We start from the raw sequence: 21,691 nt of genomic DNA, 5'->3' as shown, positions 1-21,691 counted from the left end.
AGAAGTTAGTTTTAACCGTGGCTGAATACGATTAGGGTTTTGACTGTAATTGAGATCCTTCCGCAAAGGCAGGAGACCCAGTAGAGAGGGTCTGTCCCTGCGAGACTGAACCCGAGGGGTTAAAGATCCAAGGTAACACATCCGAAACACAGAGGGGAGCGCGCTGCTGCCGCCTTCTGGACGCTTGTGTTTCAGGTGGGGGAGAAATATGAGTCAGTTAAAAGTGTCTGTCAGTTATCAAGGCAGCAGTTTCCACCCTAATTTGTTCATCGCGTTAAACGGTCAGTCGACCAGTCGAGGACCAGTAAGTTTCATTGTTTGACAGTAGCTCTGTAGCAGGATCTTCCCACTTTATTATGTGTTTATATTATGACAGGAGCAGGGGTTTAGTTTGTTCGACTTGATTTATCTGAAATGTAATTTTCATTTTAAGAGACAAAGGTGTCACATATCAGTGAAGCAGTTTAGTTTTTAATATTTATTCATAAAACTCTTATATGCCTACATAAATGGTTTGATAATGTACTGCAGTTATTCTTATTCAACCTTGGCTATTAAACTTTTAAAAATAAACCAGAACCATGTAACCTATAAAATGACCAAATTATAGGCCAAAGGAGAGCGACAGTTAGAAGACCTTCACTGTGCTGCATTACTATAAATGCCCGACAAATAAAGTTTTTCTCCTCGTGTGTCTCCTCCGTAGCCCAATTCTGCTCTCTATAGACCGGCAGCCGGAGGAGGGGGGAGGCGGGGGTGCAGCAGCAGTATGTTAATGTGCCAGTAGCTGCAGGGCAGGGGGGTGGGTGGGCTGATGATGGGTGAGATGTGCGGGGGTCGGAGCAGACGGTGTGTGTGTGTGTGTGTGCGGATGGGGGGAGTAGTGAAAAGCTCATCCCCGCATTGTCTCAGGATCCCCCACTGGCGCCGCGCAAGGGCGCAAAAGCCCAAACGGTGCAGGGGACTGCGCCGCTTTTAAGGTAGTCTGGAAGCAATCAGTCAGGGGAAGAGGTCGGTCACAGGGACTGTGGAAGTAACTGCAAACGTACATTATCCCCTCCTCCTTCTGTATCTTTCTACCCTTCCTTTCGTGTGTGTGACTACTCTCCAGGCTCCAGGAAGTAGCCAATTTTATCTAACCGTTTTCCATTTCAGTCTGGTTAGAAGAGTCTGCATTCTAGTCTGCATGAAAGAGGCGCCGAACAAGATTGTATTTAATTTTTTGCATCACCATGTCTGAGCAACAGCATATGCCTCTTGACTTACTTGACCCCCCACCTCACATTTAACCGAAATGAGCAAATATAATGCAGTGTTTAGGTGATGCATAGGCAGCACCAACGTACATGTTGAGAAGATTCTAGTACATTTTTATACACCCTGGAACAAGCGACAGTAATAAAAGAAATGGAAAAAATGTTAAAAGAAAAAACCTGCACCATCCCAAAAGTGAGATTCCTGTATCTGAGGTCAAATACTGTAAGTGCACCCTTTTCACACTCTCATCTCCCCTACTAATTATTTTAATTCAGCCCCAACGGGGTCTGTGGCACAAACATACAGTGACTTATACTTAATATAGATTAGTCAGTGGTTGGATATTGTGTCATACCAATTATATAAAGGTATCTTTCCTTCTAATGTCTCTGGTTGTAGAAGGTCATTGTGGGCAAGTCAATAAGCGAACTGCTTCATAATGTGCTGGTGTCGTAACCTTTTTATATCTACTTTTTTTCCATCAGTGTAATAAAGCACTGTTGGTGGGCTTCTAATTTGCTGGATTTGTCAAATTGGACATTTCATCCAGGTTTGGTTTCTTAGGTGATTTTTATTTTTGACAATATATCAAGCTTTATCATGATGTATAAATATTACAGTATAAAGGAAGATTTTATCTGTTTTGCCTCCTCTTAATGTGAATTTGTAATTTTTTTAAACATTTATTAATTTTTGTGGACTTCAGAATCCCTCCCTGTCTCATTCTTGCACTGATATCTACTTAGTGCATATCATTTATGATGTGTTATTAGACCTTTTCCTCCACAATTGTTCCCAAATAAACAAATATAAAATAAGATGATTTAAGTTGTTGAACATTGTTAGGAAAAATATTCATCTTGGCTCCTATCGTGAAAATGTTTAGGAAACCCTTGCTTTATTCTGTCATGTGGCCAGCAGCATTGATACAAGATGCAGTGGGGTAAAACTGTATTATAGAGGAGGACACATGATTAATATTCTACATAGCAGTCCTGGCCTTTACTCTAATTTATTGACACAGTGACTGCTTCCAGACAAGGGGTCATACATATGCAATTAAACAGATTTATTCTATCTGAACCATAGTGCCGAGGATATGGCACACAGAAAGCTTGTCACTGCTAAGATAGAAACGATAAAAATAAGACAATTTTAATTAAAAAGATAGGGGAGACTTTTTTCACCACTTGCAAATCTGATATCTTGTCTGGAAAGAGCAAAAACACCCACATGGGTAAATGTCACTGCATGATTAAAAAAAAAAAATCCCAGGGTGAAATGCAAGAAACTAGATAGTGTTTCTGTTCTCATCTTATTGCACTGGAAAAAAAATTGTCACTATCTCCAGATGTGGCTCAAAATGAACAAGAGTAAGGGGGGAAGCTCTGGAGTGATGTCCTCTCTTCACACATGCCATCGAACCAACCCGTGGCCCAGATGTTGTCCCAGAAATGAGCATCATTAGAAAGTAAAGTTTACAGCATGTTTTCATGTCTTTTTGCTAAAAGGAAGTCAAAGAGGTTTATTATTTAATTCATAACATTTGTCTTAATGTATTGTTTCCGATGAAAGTGGAAATTAGTAGAATGTAACCTTTCACAGTTATGAGCTGGAGTCACAGCTGCAGATTAAGTCAGTATAAAAGCTCCTGTATGAGTTTGTAGAGTAAAACATTACAGGATCACGACAATCAGTTTGAGAAACGCTAAAGCCACAAATCACAAAAATGACCTCAACAACATTGGTGTCTTTAATGAAAAGCAGCAGGTGACTATTATAATAATTATTTTCATTAAAAGTTAATGTGTGTATTTTGTTTTTGATCAAGTAGCTAAAGATGTGGTCTACAAAGTGTCAGAAGAAGTAATAATTCCCACTGAAACTTTCCAAAAGCCAGTGAGGATGGCACCAAATTCCTGGCACAATCTAAGCCCAAAGATATTCAAGTGATAGAAAATAACAGCAACAAATTCACTCAGATGACAATTTGGATCTAAAGAATCTTAGGTTTTGACAAATTACTCTATGATGTGCCAATTATGTATCTGCAACCTTAAAAAGCAGTGTAACGTAGCATGAAAATGAAAAGTTGGACAATATTCCCAGAATACAATAATGGGGGGTGAATAAAACACAAGTATTCAGATTTATAACCCAGTTACGTATTCTAGCGGCAAGACTCAGTTCTTGTTTTACATGCAAATAAACCCCAAACATACAAACAACAGGCTGTCATTTATTTATCACTTGGACAAAATCCAACAACACATCCCTCATTGCACAAAGTAAAAGTTAACTTCACGAGGAACAACGTGAACCCTTGTTTAATCTAACAGACAGGAATGTTGCTGGTAAAAGACTTATTTGGTCTGATATGAGCAGTTGCTCATGGTGGCTAAAGTTTGCCAGGTCTTGTGATACTGTGAAAAACCATGATCACATATTACACTGACAACATGTTTGCTGTTGCTTGTTGAGAAAAGGTCTGCAATGTCACTCACTGGAGACTGAATAACCATTTATTTGAAGGCAATTATTGTTTTTTAATCCTTTAGCATCTTTCTGACAACATTTTAATGTATTTCTTTTAATGCTTCAACATTTTTAAATGCACCACAGATCTACAGATATATTTTTAAAACTAAATAAACTGATTAAATAAAAAATGAACACAAATAAACCTCATAGGGACCACTACAAAACTTCAGCATCAACCAGCAGAAACTCAGTTCAGTTATGTGCAAGATGAAAAGTGCAACAGAAACAGACCACCGCCTGCAGACAGCAGTAAGTCAAAAAGAAACACCATAATACAATATTAATTACTTTCAATCGATCCAAACTTTGCAAATGGATCAAACTCAGACAGATGCACTGTGATGCATCAATGAGTTTTGACACCACAGCCGCATTATACATTTACATACTTATTAAAAATTAATATGTAGCCAAGCATCTCCAACAATTATAAAATGCAATGAAGTGGCTTGCTGAGAGAGAATATACTAAAACCTCAGAAATTCATGCCTCCCCTTTTGCAAGGACATTTCTTTAGCTGGGAATCATGTTTTGTATGTGAGATTTTCTCTTATTGAAGAGGGTGTCTTAAAACATATTTGATAAAACTTTTATATAGTCTTTACCCAGGGGAGGGCATTGTACAGAGAAGGTCATTTTACATTCACATTCCTTCAGTCTGGTTTTGTTCAGGGATTCAATTTGTGATACTTTATCAAAGTAGCTGGAGGCCTCAGCGACCCAGTTCTCTTTATAGGCCATTAGAGTGAAACAGTTTTAAAGATACTGTACGTGTAATTGTTCTACATACAAGACTACCAAGGCCAAACACTGGTAGCAATGCCAGTCAGTCTGTTTGTCCATCTAACAGAAGTAATTTTAACTAGAAGTAAATATCTCAAACCTATTGAATAGGGATTGGATATTTGCTTCCAATGAGAATTATAACACTGATTTTGAAGGCACGTTGTGCATCCGTCTGGCTCCAACATTATGCCACAAGTTAAACTAAATCATGTTTGTGTGAAAATAAATGAGCACGTTCAATGTCCGCAGATTATGAATCCTTATGTAATAGGTTTCTGCTTACATCACCTTCTTACAAAATGGTGCGCAAAAGACCACATACCACTACTTGAGAGTAAAAAGATCATTAGTCTCTTTATTGATGGATTATTGAACGGGGTTAACAGGCAGAGGCCCAAGGGGCCCAAGAGATCAGGGGGCCCTTGAAAACAGACACAAAAGGACTAGGGAAAGAAGAAAAAAAGAACAAAAACAGACAACTAATAATACAAACACACACAAGACAAAAACACAAAACTCACAAATCAAATCAACACGCAAATCAAATAAGAAGACACAAAAATAATATAAAAAAAAAAGAAACAAAAAGACTAGAAACAAACACAAAATTACTGAAAAAACACAAAACCCCTTAAACCGGAGACAAAATGACCAACAACAGACACAAATGACTAAAATGGTTTAGGAACCACAAATGTCTATGTGAAACGTGAAGCGAAATCTCAGTGAAAGACAGATTACCAAAGTCACATTGTATGGGGGGCCAAGAAGTTCTGTACAAAATTCAGTGCCTTGCAATGTTCGAATATTTCAGCCTGGACAATGGTGGTGGACAGACAGACCCGCAGCCTGCTTCCCTATGGCCACTAACAAGGCCTCACAATTGCTGTTTATCGGCACCTGGACTTTTTCTTTTAGGTCCCTGAAGATGTTTCACCTCCTACATGATGATGAGTGAGGTAGACACCAGAGATTAAAAAAAAAATAAAAATTATTGCTCACGTTTTTCCCTTAGCTCAGTTTCTGTATTTCTTGTAACCCATTACACAATTACCATCTTGTGAAATGTCAAGTAGCTCCATGTCAGTGAGTGATGACCTAGAAAGAATTTGAGCAGTAGAAAGCATTACCCAAGGTGAGTTGACCAGAGGTTGTTCATTTCCTGTGACCCATGGATACTATTTTTAGATGCTGTCTTGCAGACATCAAGATGATGATACAGCCTGTCTCTCCTTTACAAAATGTGTTTTTCTTATTCCACTGAAAGTCGAGTACATTGAATCAGTGTTTTCATTCCAGTCATTTGTAGGAAGAGGTAAGAGTAGATCAAATGGCCTTATCTGTTTTGAATCTATTTTTTTTTTTTATATTTCCGTCAGAACTGTGCTCATGCTGTGAGCGAACACCCCTCCTGCTGTGACCTCATCCTAAAATTATTTGAATGACTTTCCATAGTTACTGTGATAATCTTTCATATTAATGAGTTTAGCATCACTGGGACCAGCCAGAACACAGTACAGGGCCACTTCAGCAAACTGGTCCCCAGCAACCTGCCTTCTAAATCACTCAGTAGATGCTGATCTGGGTACGACCTGCAATGCAATCTCACCTAGACCTTGAGGAACACGTACCAGCCTCTAAAAATAAATAAATAAATAAACTACCATCCCAGAATCCCCTGCTACATCCATCTTCCTGCTGCCACCTGAAATGGGAGCTCATGGTAAGGTGACCCCTGCGCCATGAAGGAACAAGGAGGCCATGTCACTTTGTGAAACGTCCGCTCAACCATCTGGCAGTGTGATAATAGAGCTGGAAGCAGGTGAGAGTCAGCGCAGAGAGACTGAGTGCCTCAGTCTCCTCAAGCGTGCAGTCTCACAGTAACCTACCGATGACCCCGTGTTCAAAATGGCCCATTCTTTACATCAAATTGCATCCATTATATTGTCCTTGAGAACAAGACAATTTCAGGCATGAAAATCAATACAATAGAGACGAGAGGCATGAAATTCTCTCGGGAAGTGGGAGCTCCAGCGGCACAGTGGGTGCCATTGTGCTGTAAACTTTTCCCCCCTGAAGTGGTGTCATGCCTCTGTTTCTGCTGCCTCGGCAGCTATGACCACAACAGGCAACAATGACATGAGACACATCAAGTGTCCAGTGCATTAGGATTCTGTGATGCAGATATAGAGTGTGTGACAGCTGGGGTTTTCAGGCAAATCTTTTTCATTTGTGTTGTTTGCTGTTCAGAAGTAGGAGAGGGCAGTGGGTAAAACAAGCTGAGGAAGCGTTGATGAAGATATAACAACTGAGGTAGTGAAAATATTTATGCAACAAGAATGATTTCAGCCAAACTATTTTAATTTGAATAACAAGGTAGATCAAGCTTCTCAGGCCTCTGAAAGTTCAAATCAAACACTTTTATGGAATTATTACTTGTACTACCCGAATATTACTAATAACGTGCTAATTACAAAACTTTAGACATGCTGGTCGGCATATTTCGTCAACTTTGCAAAAAGCCAAGCCAACTGTTTCCCCATCCTCCAGTTTTCAGCTAAACTGTCTGCTGGCTGCAGCCTTATATTGGACAGCAATACTCTTGGCAGAAGAGACATGCGCTTGATAAAATCCTGTATGGCAACTTAGGTCACATAATACTGTAAACTCTGTCCTCGTCCACTTTCCATCATTAGTAACTCATCCATCCTTTATAATCATCACATATCAAAGCAGCAATTTGTGTAATCTTAAGCTGACACCGTAGTCTTTCCCAGAATCAACAGCGTTACATTTTGCAAACAAATTTGTGACACTTGCTTTGTTTTTATATTTTATTCAAACTCCTATTTTCAAAGTAATATTTAGCACAAAATGACAGCTGTTGTCATGTTATACATAATAATATAAAATCAAAGTACCAGCATTTTTCTTTAATCAGTAGCAGTCATTTCAATACTACTACAGATCTGACGGGCTAAACATTATGTATATATCTATACATATATCTATGTATAGATATATATTTTATATTTCTATATTTATATCTATATAGATATATGTATATATGTATATATTTATATAGATATATCTCTATAGATATATCTACATAGATATATCTATATAGATGAAAATAAATAATTTCAATACAAAATCTAGTTAAACATGCAAAAAAGTGACAAATTAAAGAGGCAACTGTAATTATGCACAAAAGTAAAGGAGGTTTAATGACTTGTCCTAGTTAAAGTACTTGCCTTAGGTCACCGTCAGGAAAAATGGAAATGACAAAGACGGGGTAAAGTCAAACAAATGGGCTGGAAACCACGATGAATTTACATGAATCAGAGTGATGCGAACTGCTAATATTATCCAGGGACTGAAATTAAACATTAATTAAGCTATAATTCAATGTGGGGTATTGGAGGTGGCTCCCAAGCAACAGTGGTGCACTCAGATATGAAAAAGAAAACCTACACATTACAACAAAACAGAGACGATCTGTTGGAGATCATTTCTCTTTCGCTGACCTGTTCTGAACCTCATTCCACAAACACAAATGTTTTTAACTGCATTCAGAGAACTGTACAAGGTCAAATAAAACATGGATTTATAAGATAAGAATACTAAAAAATTCAGTATTATGGAAAATATTTAACTAAACGTGCACTGTGCCTTCCAAGAGATGAGGCTGGCCTGTCTTAAATGTTAAGCTGATACCATTCCTTAGCATTCAGGAGTAAATTGATGCTCACTGGAGAAGTGTAACACTACATAAGAAGATATGCTTTAATTGACCTTTTCTTTCTAAGCATGAACAAATGTGGGATTATCCATCGCCAGTGTCCTGGCCTTCTCACAATAACAGGCTTTGGAGAGGAGATGTAACTCTGCATGTGCTGTGGAACCAGGGGTAAGCTGCTCAAATGTAAATAGGTATTCACAACACTATGTACTGAATGTGCATGAGTGGGTGCTACCGTGTGAACTGTTAACCTGTACTGATGAAGCTTCACAGTGTAGAAGCAGAGGAATTATTATATGAGGGGGGAACAAAAAAGAAAGAGGTGGACAAGGTTGAGGCACTTTCAAAGCAGCGTGCACATACTATAAAGGGTTATGCGCACACACACAACCAAACGCACACACACACACACGCGCCATCAGTCTTTTTTTTTTATCCCTATACTAAATGCGGATGGATACGCGCAGGCTGTTGCAGGAGCCGTTTCAGCCAGAGTCCATGCTGAAGAGCTCGATGCCATGTGGGCTCCAGCGGAGGCCAACTCCCGAGTTGAAGACAAGGGACCAGACGTAGGGGATGAAGAAATCCTCCGGCTGGTCTTCTTCCACATATTTAAACTTGAGCTCTGGAAACTTCTGTTCACACAAAAAGAGATAAAGAGACACAGGGAGAAATTTAAAGATACAGATAGGAACAAAAAGAAAATGTAAGGAAACTTAGGCAATTTAAATATCTATGCTAAAACAATCCAGTGTGCAGACAGTTGTTTTAGTTGCTTGTTACTAAAACATACTGCCCTCTTAACATTTTCACATGCGTAGTAGTCAGGAGTTCCTAATAACATTAAGTGTCCCAGTAGACATGACAGCAATTTGTTCATAACGTTCTGTGACATTTAAAAGTCTTTTATGAAAAATGCTCATTGCTCTTAGTAAGATGGTGGAACAATGTTCGTTGTTTCTTCAGATTAGCATTTCAGTAAAGGCTGCAGCACACTTTGGCTTTAAATGTGTATGTGAAAAAAAAAAAAAAGCATAGATTATCTCAGATACTGTTAAGACAATGAAATGCAACCCAGAAGGGCTGAGTCTGAGGGTTTGGTGACTAAACTCTTCATGGTGATTTATAATACAACACAACTGTAAATGGAGTGAGGAGCTATTTCAGGTGGTCTTGGGTCTGGAAGAATCCCTGTTAATTTTACCCATAGACAATGTTTTGTGACTCACAGCTGGAGCACTTCAACATCAGCATTGGAATAAATAGTTGTGGCCATAGCATAGACACACTGTACAAGATCTGTACAATGTCCGGCAGACTCTGGCATGTTTATGCCAATTAACATTTAGGAAACATTAATGGGGGGAAAAAACTAATTCTTGTATTTTTATGACATTTATACTAAACTTGACTGTCACATTTAACAAGAGGTAATAGTTTAATATAGATTAAATAAATATATTGAATGCAAGCAGTGTTCAACACATGAACTGTAACTACATTATTTGAATGAGCAACTCCGCTTAGTAATGACTAATTCTTTTTACAGTGTACACATCTTAAAACCAGAATCAGTGAATGTTTAATGTTTTTGCTAGAATACAGACCAAAATGATTTTATTACTTTCTGTTTTTCGACTGATCAATCAGTCAACTGCATGTTGCAGCTTTGTTTGACTAAATCTTCTGTTTAAAAAGTTGTCAAGCCCCTCTCTTAAGAAATACTGGATGTCTTTGTCCAAGCCACAAACCAGAGCGAACCAATCTTGCACCAGGCCACCTAACAGCAGGTAGGTAGCAGAAGAAAAGCATCAATAATACAGCGGCCAGTGCCTCATTATAATGTCCTGTCTACACACGCATGTACAATATATGTCTGTGGTAAAAGAGAGACGCTGATGGCTTTTATGTGATGGTTCTAGTCTTGTCTATTGAGTCCTGCCTGGCTCCATTCACAGCCGCACTATCAGTATCATAATGACAGACAGAGGGGCCATGGGGTCACAGGCCATATGCCAGGCTACTGACGCTAGACAGCACACACACCACTGTCATTGTGATGGCTAGACACAATGCAGGAGCTGTATTATCTAACTGGCATTTGTGTGTAGGTGACTGCCCAAGAGACTAGCTTAGTAAAGTCATCAAATATTCAAGCCAGGCTCATTTTTACTTGTTGGCATAGATGATTTAATATAAATCTTTTAAATCCTAAACCGTTCTTTAAGGATGGAAATTATTATTATCAGCAGTTTTTTTGGTTGTGGTGTAAAGTCATGGGATGTCTAAGTTATTGTTTTCATAACAACATGCCCATGGAAATATGCAAATTACCCACTGTGGCAATATAATGTTGCACATAAAGGGTTTCTATTGTGTTACAACATTAAAACAATATTTCTAGTTGCCATGACTAGATTGTGAGGGAATATAAGCAGCACTTCATTATGACCTCTGAACACAGTGCTCACAGGAACAAGCGAAAAAATCAGAGCTCTACAATAAGCACACAAATGGTCTGCATGCATTGTATGCTTTGTGCCTTCTTAAATATAGGTAGATTGGCCTAACATCAGCAATAAATATATTAAATTTTCTTCATCGACTGCATTATTTAACAGCTTTATTGTGGAAACAAAGGAGTGATGTTATTTAAAACTCAAACCTGTACAACAACAGCCAACTGAACTAAACAATAAAAACTGCTGGTCTGCAAGCTGAGGAAATCTGCCAACAAGCAACTCAAATGCTGTGTACACAGAAGGTGTTTCTGTTGTTTCTGTTGTATGTGTCTGAAAGAACAGATGCTTATGCTCCTACTGGCTCAGGATTTGCTTGTGCGACATGAATGTAAACACTGCCAAAATTGGGTTTTAAGTTTAATATCCTACATGTTACACATGTAACCTCAGTGATTCCTACAAGTCCTTCAAGTGCTGTACCTGAACACCTCCTGTGTAGACACGTGGCACTGGAGCAGCTGCCATTTACACTACATCTGTGTAGACATGGTGTAAAGCTCACCAATAAATATATGCTACATCTAGTTTGTTTAACCTGTAAAAGTCTAAAAACAGCATATTGGGGTTTTCTGGGGGGAAATGTGGGGGGTTATTTTTTTATAAAACTGTTTTTGTGGAGACAAAGCCCAGTCTAAATCTTAAAAGAAGCTGGCTTCAGTTTATATTTCTTCTTCTTTTCCTTTCAGCTGTTCCCTTTCAGGGGTCACCACAGTGAATCATGTGCCTCCATCTAACCCTATCCTCTGCATCCTCTTCTCTCACCCCCAACTAACTGCATGTCCTCTCTCATTATATAAATAAATCTCTCTCCTCTTTGGTCTTCCTCTAGACCTCCTGCCTGGCAGCTCCAACTTCAGCATCCTTCTACCGATATATTCACAAAAGTCTAGCACCATCCGTCCTTCTGCATTCCTGTCCTGAAATTGCCCTTCACATTATCATCACCTCTGTTCCCTTCACCTACATGTCCATTGAAATCTGCACCAATCACCACTCTCTCACCTCTGGGGATGCTCTGAATCACTTCATCTAACTCACTCCCAGAATTTCTCCTTCTCTTCTAACTCTCATCCTACCTGTGGCGCATAACTACTAACAACATTAAACATAACTCCTTCAATTTTCAGCTTCAGACTTTTTACCTCCAGAACATTCCTCACAAACTCCTCTTTCAGGATGACTGACTCCATTTCTCTTCCTATCCGAATCATGGTAAAACAACTTCAACCCATGTCAACCACCTCTGTAACCTTCCCTGTCATATTCCCAACAAGTCCCTACTTTCAGTCCTACACTTTTGGCTTTCCTCTTCTCTCTCTGCCTACGGACATGCCTTCCTCCTCTCCTTCTTCAACCAACAGTAGCCCAATTTCCACTAGCACCCTGTAGGTCAACAGCAGCGGTGGCTGTCTTTAACTCGGGCCGCGACCATTCCGTTATGGAAGTCAGATTCAGTGTTGAAGATGTGTTTCGCATGTTTTTTACATCGGATGCCCTTCCTGACACAACCCTCGGCATTTATCCAGATGGGACTGGCACAAGAAGACACTGGCTTGTGCCCCCTTGTGGTTTCATTGGCTCAGTTTATATTTAATTCACAAATATGAAAGGGATTATCAATTGTCTCACTCAAAAAACCTAATCATTTCTTTATTCATTAAAGTGTTGTTTTATGTCAGTAAAGCAGGAAGTACATAATGTCACCTCAACCTTAACAAATGAAAATAATGTACCTTCTGGCACTAAAACAAAGTCTTGTTTCTCAAGACAAATGCTTACTGGAGAAGAAATTATGAATAAAAAGCAGACAAACAAAGTCCCCATAACACATACAGCTTCTTTTACTGAGCAAAAAATGAGAAAAAATGAGAAATGATCATTGAATCATAATGGCCACCATTTGTCCTCCTACAGTTTTTCTATAGTGGACAGAGCCACCATGGGATTTGGTGTTACGGGAAGTCTTGGATATCACCACATGCCTCACAGCCATAATTGTCCCTGCCAGGCTCCAGTAGTTTCTGGGAACAAATCAGAGGATGTCCATCCATGTATCGGCTATGGCTCAAGAAGTTGACAGACCGCCCACCAATGCTTGGGTTGGTGGTCAAATCCCCCCTTGTCTTGTCCATATGTCGAAATGAAGTGTCCTTGGGCACTGAACCCCTACGTGCTCTCTTGGGTCAGGCAGCTGCTGTCATTGGCTTTGGCTACCAGAAAGATACAAAAGCACTATTTGTGCCGACCACTTGCTGCCACATCCTATAGTAACTAATATTATATGTGTTTCTTATTCTGCCCACACTAACTGATGCTTCCTCTCTCTCCCTTTCTGGCTGTGCTGCCTTCTCTTCTCCACCCTTTTTTGTTTTGTTCTCAGTCTGGCAGCTGTCTGGGCTGAACAGTCAGAATTTGGCCTGGGCTCATATCAGTTAGTTATGGGTCCTGGCGGGTCAGGCCCTCGCCCCTGAACACAGACTGACTGGCTGGCCTCATATCTTTACTCAGAACTCTGTGTTCCCTTCCCTCCTCTGCACGGTGGTTTGCTGTCAGAGCTCGGCCAGACAGAGAAGAATGCGTCTAGAGAGCAAATATGAACTGAACACACACATACACGAGCATGGAGGTTCACACATGTGATCTGTATTATATTTTGAAATACAAAATTTAAATCTTTGATCACAAATGATCACAATAAAAACTTGTGATCATTCTGTACAAGTTTTGTAATTGTAAAGAGTCCACTACCCATTTCAGTATGTATTGTATTAAGTGGCCACTGCAACTTACTTTAATGAAAGGGTATTGAAAAATGGTTATTAGTGCTCAAAAGTACGTAACAAATTAGAGTTTATGTTTTCATTATTCATCTGAGTTGTTTAATATTTAAGTTATTAATGCCAGACATCAGCTGATTCTAGTCTCCCACATGTAAGGATACAATGTTAGTTGGCTGTTTGTGGCTTGTCAACCATGAAGTTATTTTTATTGATTGGTCTGCCAACCACTGAGACAATTCTTGTCATGAGTGGCTCCTTCACACATGCAGTAAAGAAGTTCACGCATATTGGAAATATGGGAATATGACAAAAAACAGGGGTAATGTATATATAGGAGAGATTTTCCTATACATTTTGTTGTTGTACTGAGCATATGAATATTATGGACAGCATGAACATTCATGCCATCTTCAGGATGAATCCTAATGTCCTAATGTGTACCAACAGCATGTACAGGGACTCCTTCTTATTTTAAGACTTTGTGGTTTTGAGTGAAATGTATTCACAACTATTTGACATGAACATTTATATTAATTTTCCCCAAGGATAAATAATTAGATATTAATTAGATATTAAATATTACTAATTTTCTCATAATTTACCCAGAGGGATACTCTTGTACATCTCCTCTATGCTTTATATACCACATGAGTTTTTATGGTTGTCATGCTGACCTAACTGCATTTAGCTCAATGTCTTGTTGTGCCGAAGGTTGAGGTTGTTTTGGTTAAAACTCTCTCTGAACTGGTTCTTAACGCATGTTGCCCAACCATGTCAGGAAACAAATACATTTGAAATTATTCTAAACTGCCATGCTGGAAGAGGAACTGAAAAGGGGCTTATGAAAGAGGGTAAAATGCAGCATATTTTAAAAATGGAGACAACACAAATTTTCTGACAGTCTATATGGGAAGACATTCATAGTGTTGCTCACATGCAAAGTGCCTCAAATATACAAATAACAATGTGTGGGAAAGTAGCACTAAACATCCATCAAACCTCCTGTATAAAGGTCTAGGTGCCCCTGACGCCCCACCCCCCACACACACTCGGTCGCCTCCTGAGGAGCCATAGAGTCTGTAGGCTATCGCTGCTCAATAAAGCAGATTTGAGGTGGTCAGGCTAAACAACACATTCCACAGGCGCTGCCCACGAGAGCTACTCAGCCTCACACACCCTGAAACAACACACACATACACAAACAATAAGAGAGACGGCTGAGTGATGAGGAACTGAGGGGTTGTCCCTGGGGTGTCAACCACCTTCTTTTAACCCTTTCTTTCAGTTGGGAGCTAATTTACATGTCTGTGTTTTTGTGTAAATGCTTTTAAGTCTATTGAGTAAACAGACTATATTGTAGCCCTGTGACTGATATGCTGTTCTTGGCTAAAACAACATGGTTCTGTTAGTACACTCAATAAAAAGATGTCAAAATAGAACATTTTAGCTGAATCCACACTGAGGCGCATGAACTTGTAAAAGCATTTTTACATGTGAAAATAACTTATGTCAAAACTAATTATTTCAATTTTGTTTTAAAAAGGTCTCCATCCACACTGAAAAAAAAACCCCAAAAAGAATATATCGCTTGTTGACATGCATTTTACCACTATCAAATGTGAGAACAGGACAGAATAACTTCACCAATGTTTGAGAAGTTGAATAACGTGCTCAGACTTGACTATCCAATAGACGAAAACAAAAATCCTTAGACATCTTTCTTGATCAATGTCTCTGTGCACGCAAAACTGATTGAAACACCAATACTCCTAAGGCCTTTTACAGATTTTTCTTACTGAAATTACCAAGCCTTGATGATCCTCCACAGCTTTACTCCAACCTATGGATTTTCCGAGTGAAGGCTGAACAGAAGAATGAGCTCATATGATGAAAGCAAGCGAGAGGTGGAGAGACAGCTGTTTGTTTGAGTGATGGTATCATCAGGCGGCGGGAACCTTCTCCCCGAGGAGACATTGCCACATATTCTCTTCGTTTCATCTCACCCTGTGGAACTGGAAAGTACTCAGATGGTGAAGAGCCAGTGTAAGACTCAAACACACTTTTGCACAGACACAACTGGTACGCATGATTGCACGTGCACACACACACACACACCTTTGAGTACAGCAATGCTAACACACAAAGATGGAGAGTATAGGACATATTCCACCTACAGCTGAGAGTAGTAGTGTGTTCCACAAGTCCACCACCTTTGCTGAAGGACGTGGCAGGGTTATCCATATGGCTCTATGTTTAATTCTATGGCTCTATGGTCAATTGCTACATTAGCACTTTGAGGTTTCTGTCCAAGAGAGAGGGAGCACATGGACTCGTGGCCATGCGCCATCCCTCTTCCATATTGGCTAGTGAGACAAATGCCTTGCAGCCAGCCGCCAAGTATAGAACATGAAACACATGATGAAACATGCAATTAAGAGCTTATGTGCTGGTGAGGAGTGGAGTGGGGGCGCACCGCTGGTTACATATTTCCTGACTGATTAATGGACGAGCAGTAGGAGGGGCGGGCCTTAGTGAACCCGCTAGAGTGTTGGGTAACGAGGCATAGTGGCAGATTTATGTCCCGCCCCACCTCCTCCTTCCAATCCTATGTGCCCATGACAAAGTGTACCATAGTCCCCATCCCATCTCCTTGAAATGTCATTACATGTTCGCATGTATCCGGCTAGTAGAGATGGAATGAAGACAGCCATTAATGCTAATGAGAAGTGGGCTTTGGTCTTTTGTCTTGTGTCCCAGGCTCTTTCCATCTTTCCCTTGCCCCGGTCTACATCCCAATCCCGTACCCCTCTCACCTGTCTGGAAAAACTAATGCCCTTTACACATTTGAATTCCAGACAATGTCTGGAGAATCAGGTCTGGACATTCGGTCATTCACAATACCAGGACTTTGTAGTAGGGGACTAGTAGGACAGAGTCCAGGTAATGTCCGAGCTGTCTGACTGGGACATTTACAATGTCAATGCAGCCCTCCGGGGTCTTAAGATGTTCAGGGCGGCAGTGCATGTGTGAAAGCAGCTCGATTTTTTTCACTAATGCACTTTACCTTGCACACTCAAACCTCTGTATCTAGGGTTTTTTTTTTTGCTCAGCTTCCACATCTTTCCCCCTGCTGTGTGATTTACCTTCAGTCTGTCCTTGGGCAGGGCCTGGGCTCCTTTCATGATGACTTCCTGAACCCTCTCGACTGACAGGTCACTTCCAGCTTGTTCCAGGCGCTGACTGAAGAAGCCAATCACCTAAAAGTCACAGAAGAAACAGACCATAACAATGTTTAACCCAAAGTGGGAAAAAAAAACACATTTGGTCTCATTAAGATTTAATCCATTCTGTGCTTTTACGGGGTATAAAAAGTAAAAACAATGGCTTGTGTTATACACAGAGTGACAAAAATAGTTAATAATAGACATTTTGGGAAAAATGCTTATTTGCTTTCTTGCCAAGAACTTGGAAATACAAGTGTTCCATGTTCATATAAGTAGTGACCAGGTTTTGCTTGCTGTAAACCTTCCGCCTCTTTAAGTGGACATCTAAAGATTTCAGCATTTTCATACATTTTTGGACTCATTAGCTGTAGAGACATATTTTGCACAGAACAGGGACTGTAGGTTTGTTTGACTGAAAGGGCTGTAGGAAAGGATCTCATCATTCCCAGTATTAACATGAGGGATAATTACATCAAGAAAATTGTGTTTCAGTGTTCAGATGGGCACCGGACTAATATTAACCCATTCTTTGAAGCGCAGTATTGGAATACAGATACAGAAGATAAAGTGCCATAAAGTGTTGCAAATCGAAGCTTAAGCTGGCAAATGGAGGTATACCGTATAAACAAAGCATTTGCAAAAAGCTAAAAGGTACTCCACCTGCCCATTAAACACTACTTAAAATAAATATAATACAACACAATTTGATGTAGACTTTGATTTCTGTACACATAGATGTTATTACCTATAACTGGGTTTTTCGTAGATTTATTATCATTAGTACACGTGTCACATAAAATAAGAAACTGCAGAGAGCAGAAAAAATAGTTATTTTATTGCATATGTTTTTATCTCAGATACAATTCAATAAAGGCATTTAAAGACTTTAAGGCTTTATTGTTTATGATTTAAAATTATAATTGCTATGAGTCATCTTCAGCTGTAAAATAACTTTAACCAAGTATATCTTTCCCAAAAAAGAAAATCATATAACCAATAAATTGTAATAATTAATAAATACCACTAACACTATGACTTTTAAAATTCTAGTAGTGTGAAAACAGAACTAGTTTATATCTTTCCCCATGAAATCCTTTATCACTATTTCTAAATGCACAGAATCTCATGCCATTTTTTTGCAGAGGTTTAATTTAAACTCCCACGTTTGTCATGAATTTCTTTGACTCCTCTTTGACCCTGCTGTTTGGGGCTGTCACATGGATACTGCAGTATCCACACCCTACATTTATATGATGAAACTGTGTTCAACATACAAGTTAGAACAAAATGACATCATGCTACATAAAGCTGGCTTCAATCTGACATTAATGCTCCATGCTGTTAACTGTCTAAGAGATTACTGAAAAATCTACATTGCTAACTTGTTTGAATCATTTTAATTTGAAGAAACATTTTTCTACTTACATCAACAGCCAACAGGATGTCTCCATGGGTTGCCTAGTTTCCTAGCAACAGTAAATTGCTCGAAAAATGCATCTATTCTATGTGAGGATACAGAGCTACGTATAGAAGAAAGTATATTCCAGTTAATTTATACTACTGATGGAGAATCTTTGCAATTAAGTGGATAAAAGTCAAGGAACATTTCTATTAAAATGCATGAATTCTGCTTTAGAAAAGTGTAAATGTGCTGTACAAACAAAATTCTTATAAGCCTGGCTAATACTGTATGCCTGTGGGCTATATACACTGTAAATACATGCATGCAGTATTTTATATAAGAAATTCACAATATGGTTTTTGTATAGTGCATTGTATTCCAAATAAACACTTAACTGGGGCTCAAATTATCCGATGCCCTCCAAATTTGAACCCCAACATGAGATCAAGGATACTGTCTTTTGCGATAGAGCTGCCTATGCTAGGTTTTTCTCTTGAGAAATGGTTGTTATACAATCATTGAAAAAAGAAAACTAACTGATTCTGTTTAATGCTCTTGTTTGTCATCAGCTACAAGCAATGTTTTCTCTGCTGGCACTCTCCGGTTGCTGGAAGAATTCAAACACACCAAAGCTCACAGGCACTGAGGAGCAAAAATGTGCCCTGATCCTGAATCTCATGCTCTCGCATACAGATTTGCAAGCGCAGGTAATAACTTCGGAGAGAAGGGATTCTACCTACCATACTTCCCTCATAAGAATAGCAGCAAATGTATATAGCAACACCGCTCGACCCTTAAACATACATGACATACACGTACACACCAAAGCTTCCTGTCCTGCTCTACATTATTAATACAGCTATCAATGAAAGCTTTCTCCTGCACTGTCTCTGTCCAAAACGCTATTAATGAATATTTGAGACAGAGCGTTTTGACATAAGCAGCCTACTTTATTTCGCAGAATGTACATGTAAATGAGTGTTGTACAGTCTGGCTGAACGCTACGTTAGCAATGCGGTTAGCAGTTGTTCCACTGCTGCTTATTTCGTTTTTTTAAACTTTTCCTACAGATGGAGGGGAGGTTCAAGGAAAATCGGTATAACCTTGATTTATGGAATAATTTCGTCAAATCAGCCAATACTATGAGCTAAAGGGATTCCAGCTTCAAGCATACATAGACTGACCGTGTCCAAATTCTGCATGATGTCCTGGAAAGATGGGTGCGTCCTGAATTGCTCAAAGAGCTCCCTCTTGTAGAGCAGGGCATACACCAGGTTGGGGTTGTGGTGTAGAGAGTTGCACAGGCAAGAGTTGATGATTTCCAGCATCATGCGGATCACCTCTTCAATCACATTTAAATCCTGGGCCTGAGGGAGAGGGAGGATGCAAAGGTTAATTGGTTTCCTACTACACTGGTTTCACTTATAATTGTATTTTAAAACAATTGCCTCTTGATAAATTGATCAGCAGGGGGTAAGAGAGAGGTGGAAAAGATGGAGGGGGAGTAAGAGAATGATGAAAATAAGAAGGGAGAAATAAACAATGTTAGTATGTTGTCAGCCAAGGTCTTAGTGAGGGACAGAGACAACATGGCAAGCCACAAATCATGTCAGTGTGTTTCATTAGTGTCACTTCTGACAGGTGACAGTATAGGAGGAGAGGTGTGGGAAAGATGGAAAATAAGGGGGGTAGCAGGGCTGAACAAACTGACAAAATGACAGTTCTTTACACAAGGTAAAGAAACCCAAATACAATGCAATATGGTTAATATTTTAGGCAGAGACATGTATATTTCATAAAGAAATTAAATGGCAGTAAGTTCAAAAGTTCAGGCTCAAATTTCGAGGGTGTGTTTCCTCTAGTATAACTCCACCAACCACAATGGCTTCAATAATCAATGTGTAGTAAAATTAGCAACTTTTTGACATTGCAACTTAAAAATTGTGAAATTATAACCTTGTAAAGGTAGAATTCATGGCAGAGATACTGTATTGGATTGAATTACATTGTAGATGTGATCCTAATGAAGTGGCCACTGGGTGTATATTGTACAATCTAAATGCATATGGTAGTTAAAATTTTAAAGACATAGGCAAATAATTCCCCCTTAATTACAATGAATTAATACCAGACACAAACTAGTCAATATACACAGAACTTAAATAAATTAAGTGCAATAAATGCTTTTTTATTGTACTCATATATCTTTGAGCGTCAGGGATATCCCAACAGTGCAGTACGCTATGCAACTAGACTGAATATAATACAGAGCTGCCTGAGTCGAGTCTCAGATTGGGTCTTGGTTATTGGAAACCAAGTAGACCACTGAAGACTATTAGTCCGATGGACAACTTGTTCTAAGAAATCTGAACTTAAGGCTAGTCAGGAGAATACACCAAGTTTGTTAAGTATACATCTATGATCTGAAGTAGTCCTTCAACAAATCCTACATCTGTGATTATGAAGAGGATAAATTTTGGTCAGTGCTGTCACACCTTTAATCTTTGTAGCACCAACCTCTAAATACTTAACCATCAGATGTAACACAGAGATTGATACTTCAAGAAGTTTAATAGTTCACCCTTGTTAATACAAAAACTAATCTGATCATCTGCTATGAACGGGGATAGTGCAGCATAAGAATAAAGATTTTATCATTATCATTGTTCTTTAATAATATGTCAGCCCACACAGACAGACAGACGCCACCATGAGGAGATAAGGTTTCACATGGTAGCGCAGGTAGGAGACAAAAGATGAAAACGAAATGAAATAATCAAAGTGATAAAGACTAGGCAATGCATTGGCAGATCCAGTCCAAAAGATGATCTAGTTTTCTGTGGTGTGACAACTCTGGGCAAACCTTTGCAAAACGTAACTCGTGGCATTATAGAAAGGATTCTGAGATGATGCAGCCCATTTTCAAACAGATCTAAAAATACATAAGAGTGAATAGTACTACACTTCATCTCATGGAAAACAACTGCTGCCCGAAAAGTTCCACGATTGCACGGCTTTTCATTTTACAAACAGCTAAAAACCTTTATTTCTTTCGTGTGAGATTTTGTATCTAATGTATGACGTATCTAATCAATTAACAGAATGACATCTATGAACAAACAGAGACAAAAATATGGCGACATACTGACCATAATCTGAAAGATAAGAAAGGACATCAACAAGATAACACCAGGACACGCAGCAAAGCATCATAAATGTACTACTGCATTACTCTCCCAACTGTAGGTAAGTGTACAGCATGTAATCTGCACAGATTCAGCTGTGTAAGTGCTACTGTCATATGCATTTAAACACCAATCCTATATATTAAGCTTGTAAAATACTAAACTATTTCTTTAATCTTTGCCTTCGTTGCTTTTCCTTAAGGTGTGCTCACAACATTGTGGAAAAGTTTGAGTTTGGGCTAGTCAGTACAG

General features: G+C 39.1%; 1 protein-coding gene across 3 annotated transcripts in view; it reads right to left on the bottom strand.

The window, feature by feature from the left end:
* Positions 1-4,942: 4,942 nt before the first annotated feature.
* Positions 4,943-21,691, bottom strand: part of dym (dymeclin) — a 46,926-nt gene continuing 30,177 nt past the window's right edge. For all 3 annotated transcript variants that reach the window (XM_067483609.1, XM_067483607.1, XM_067483608.1), the window contains exons 15-17: positions 19,439-19,621; positions 16,772-16,885; positions 4,943-8,961 (exon numbers count right to left, since the gene is read on the bottom strand). In XM_067483609.1, the coding sequence (XP_067339710.1) occupies positions 8,812-8,961; positions 16,772-16,885; positions 19,439-19,621 (447 nt within the window). In that variant the 3' untranslated portion in view covers positions 4,943-8,811. The remainder of the gene's footprint in view (positions 8,962-16,771; positions 16,886-19,438; positions 19,622-21,691) is intronic.

The sequence above is a fragment of the Channa argus genome, chromosome 18 (genome assembly GCF_033026475.1).
Source record: "Channa argus isolate prfri chromosome 18, Channa argus male v1.0, whole genome shotgun sequence".
In the NCBI taxonomy this organism is placed as follows: domain Eukaryota; kingdom Metazoa; phylum Chordata; class Actinopteri; order Anabantiformes; family Channidae; genus Channa; species Channa argus.
The sequence above is the reverse complement of the archived record's forward strand: the minus strand, read 5'-3'. Positions and strand labels throughout refer to the sequence as shown.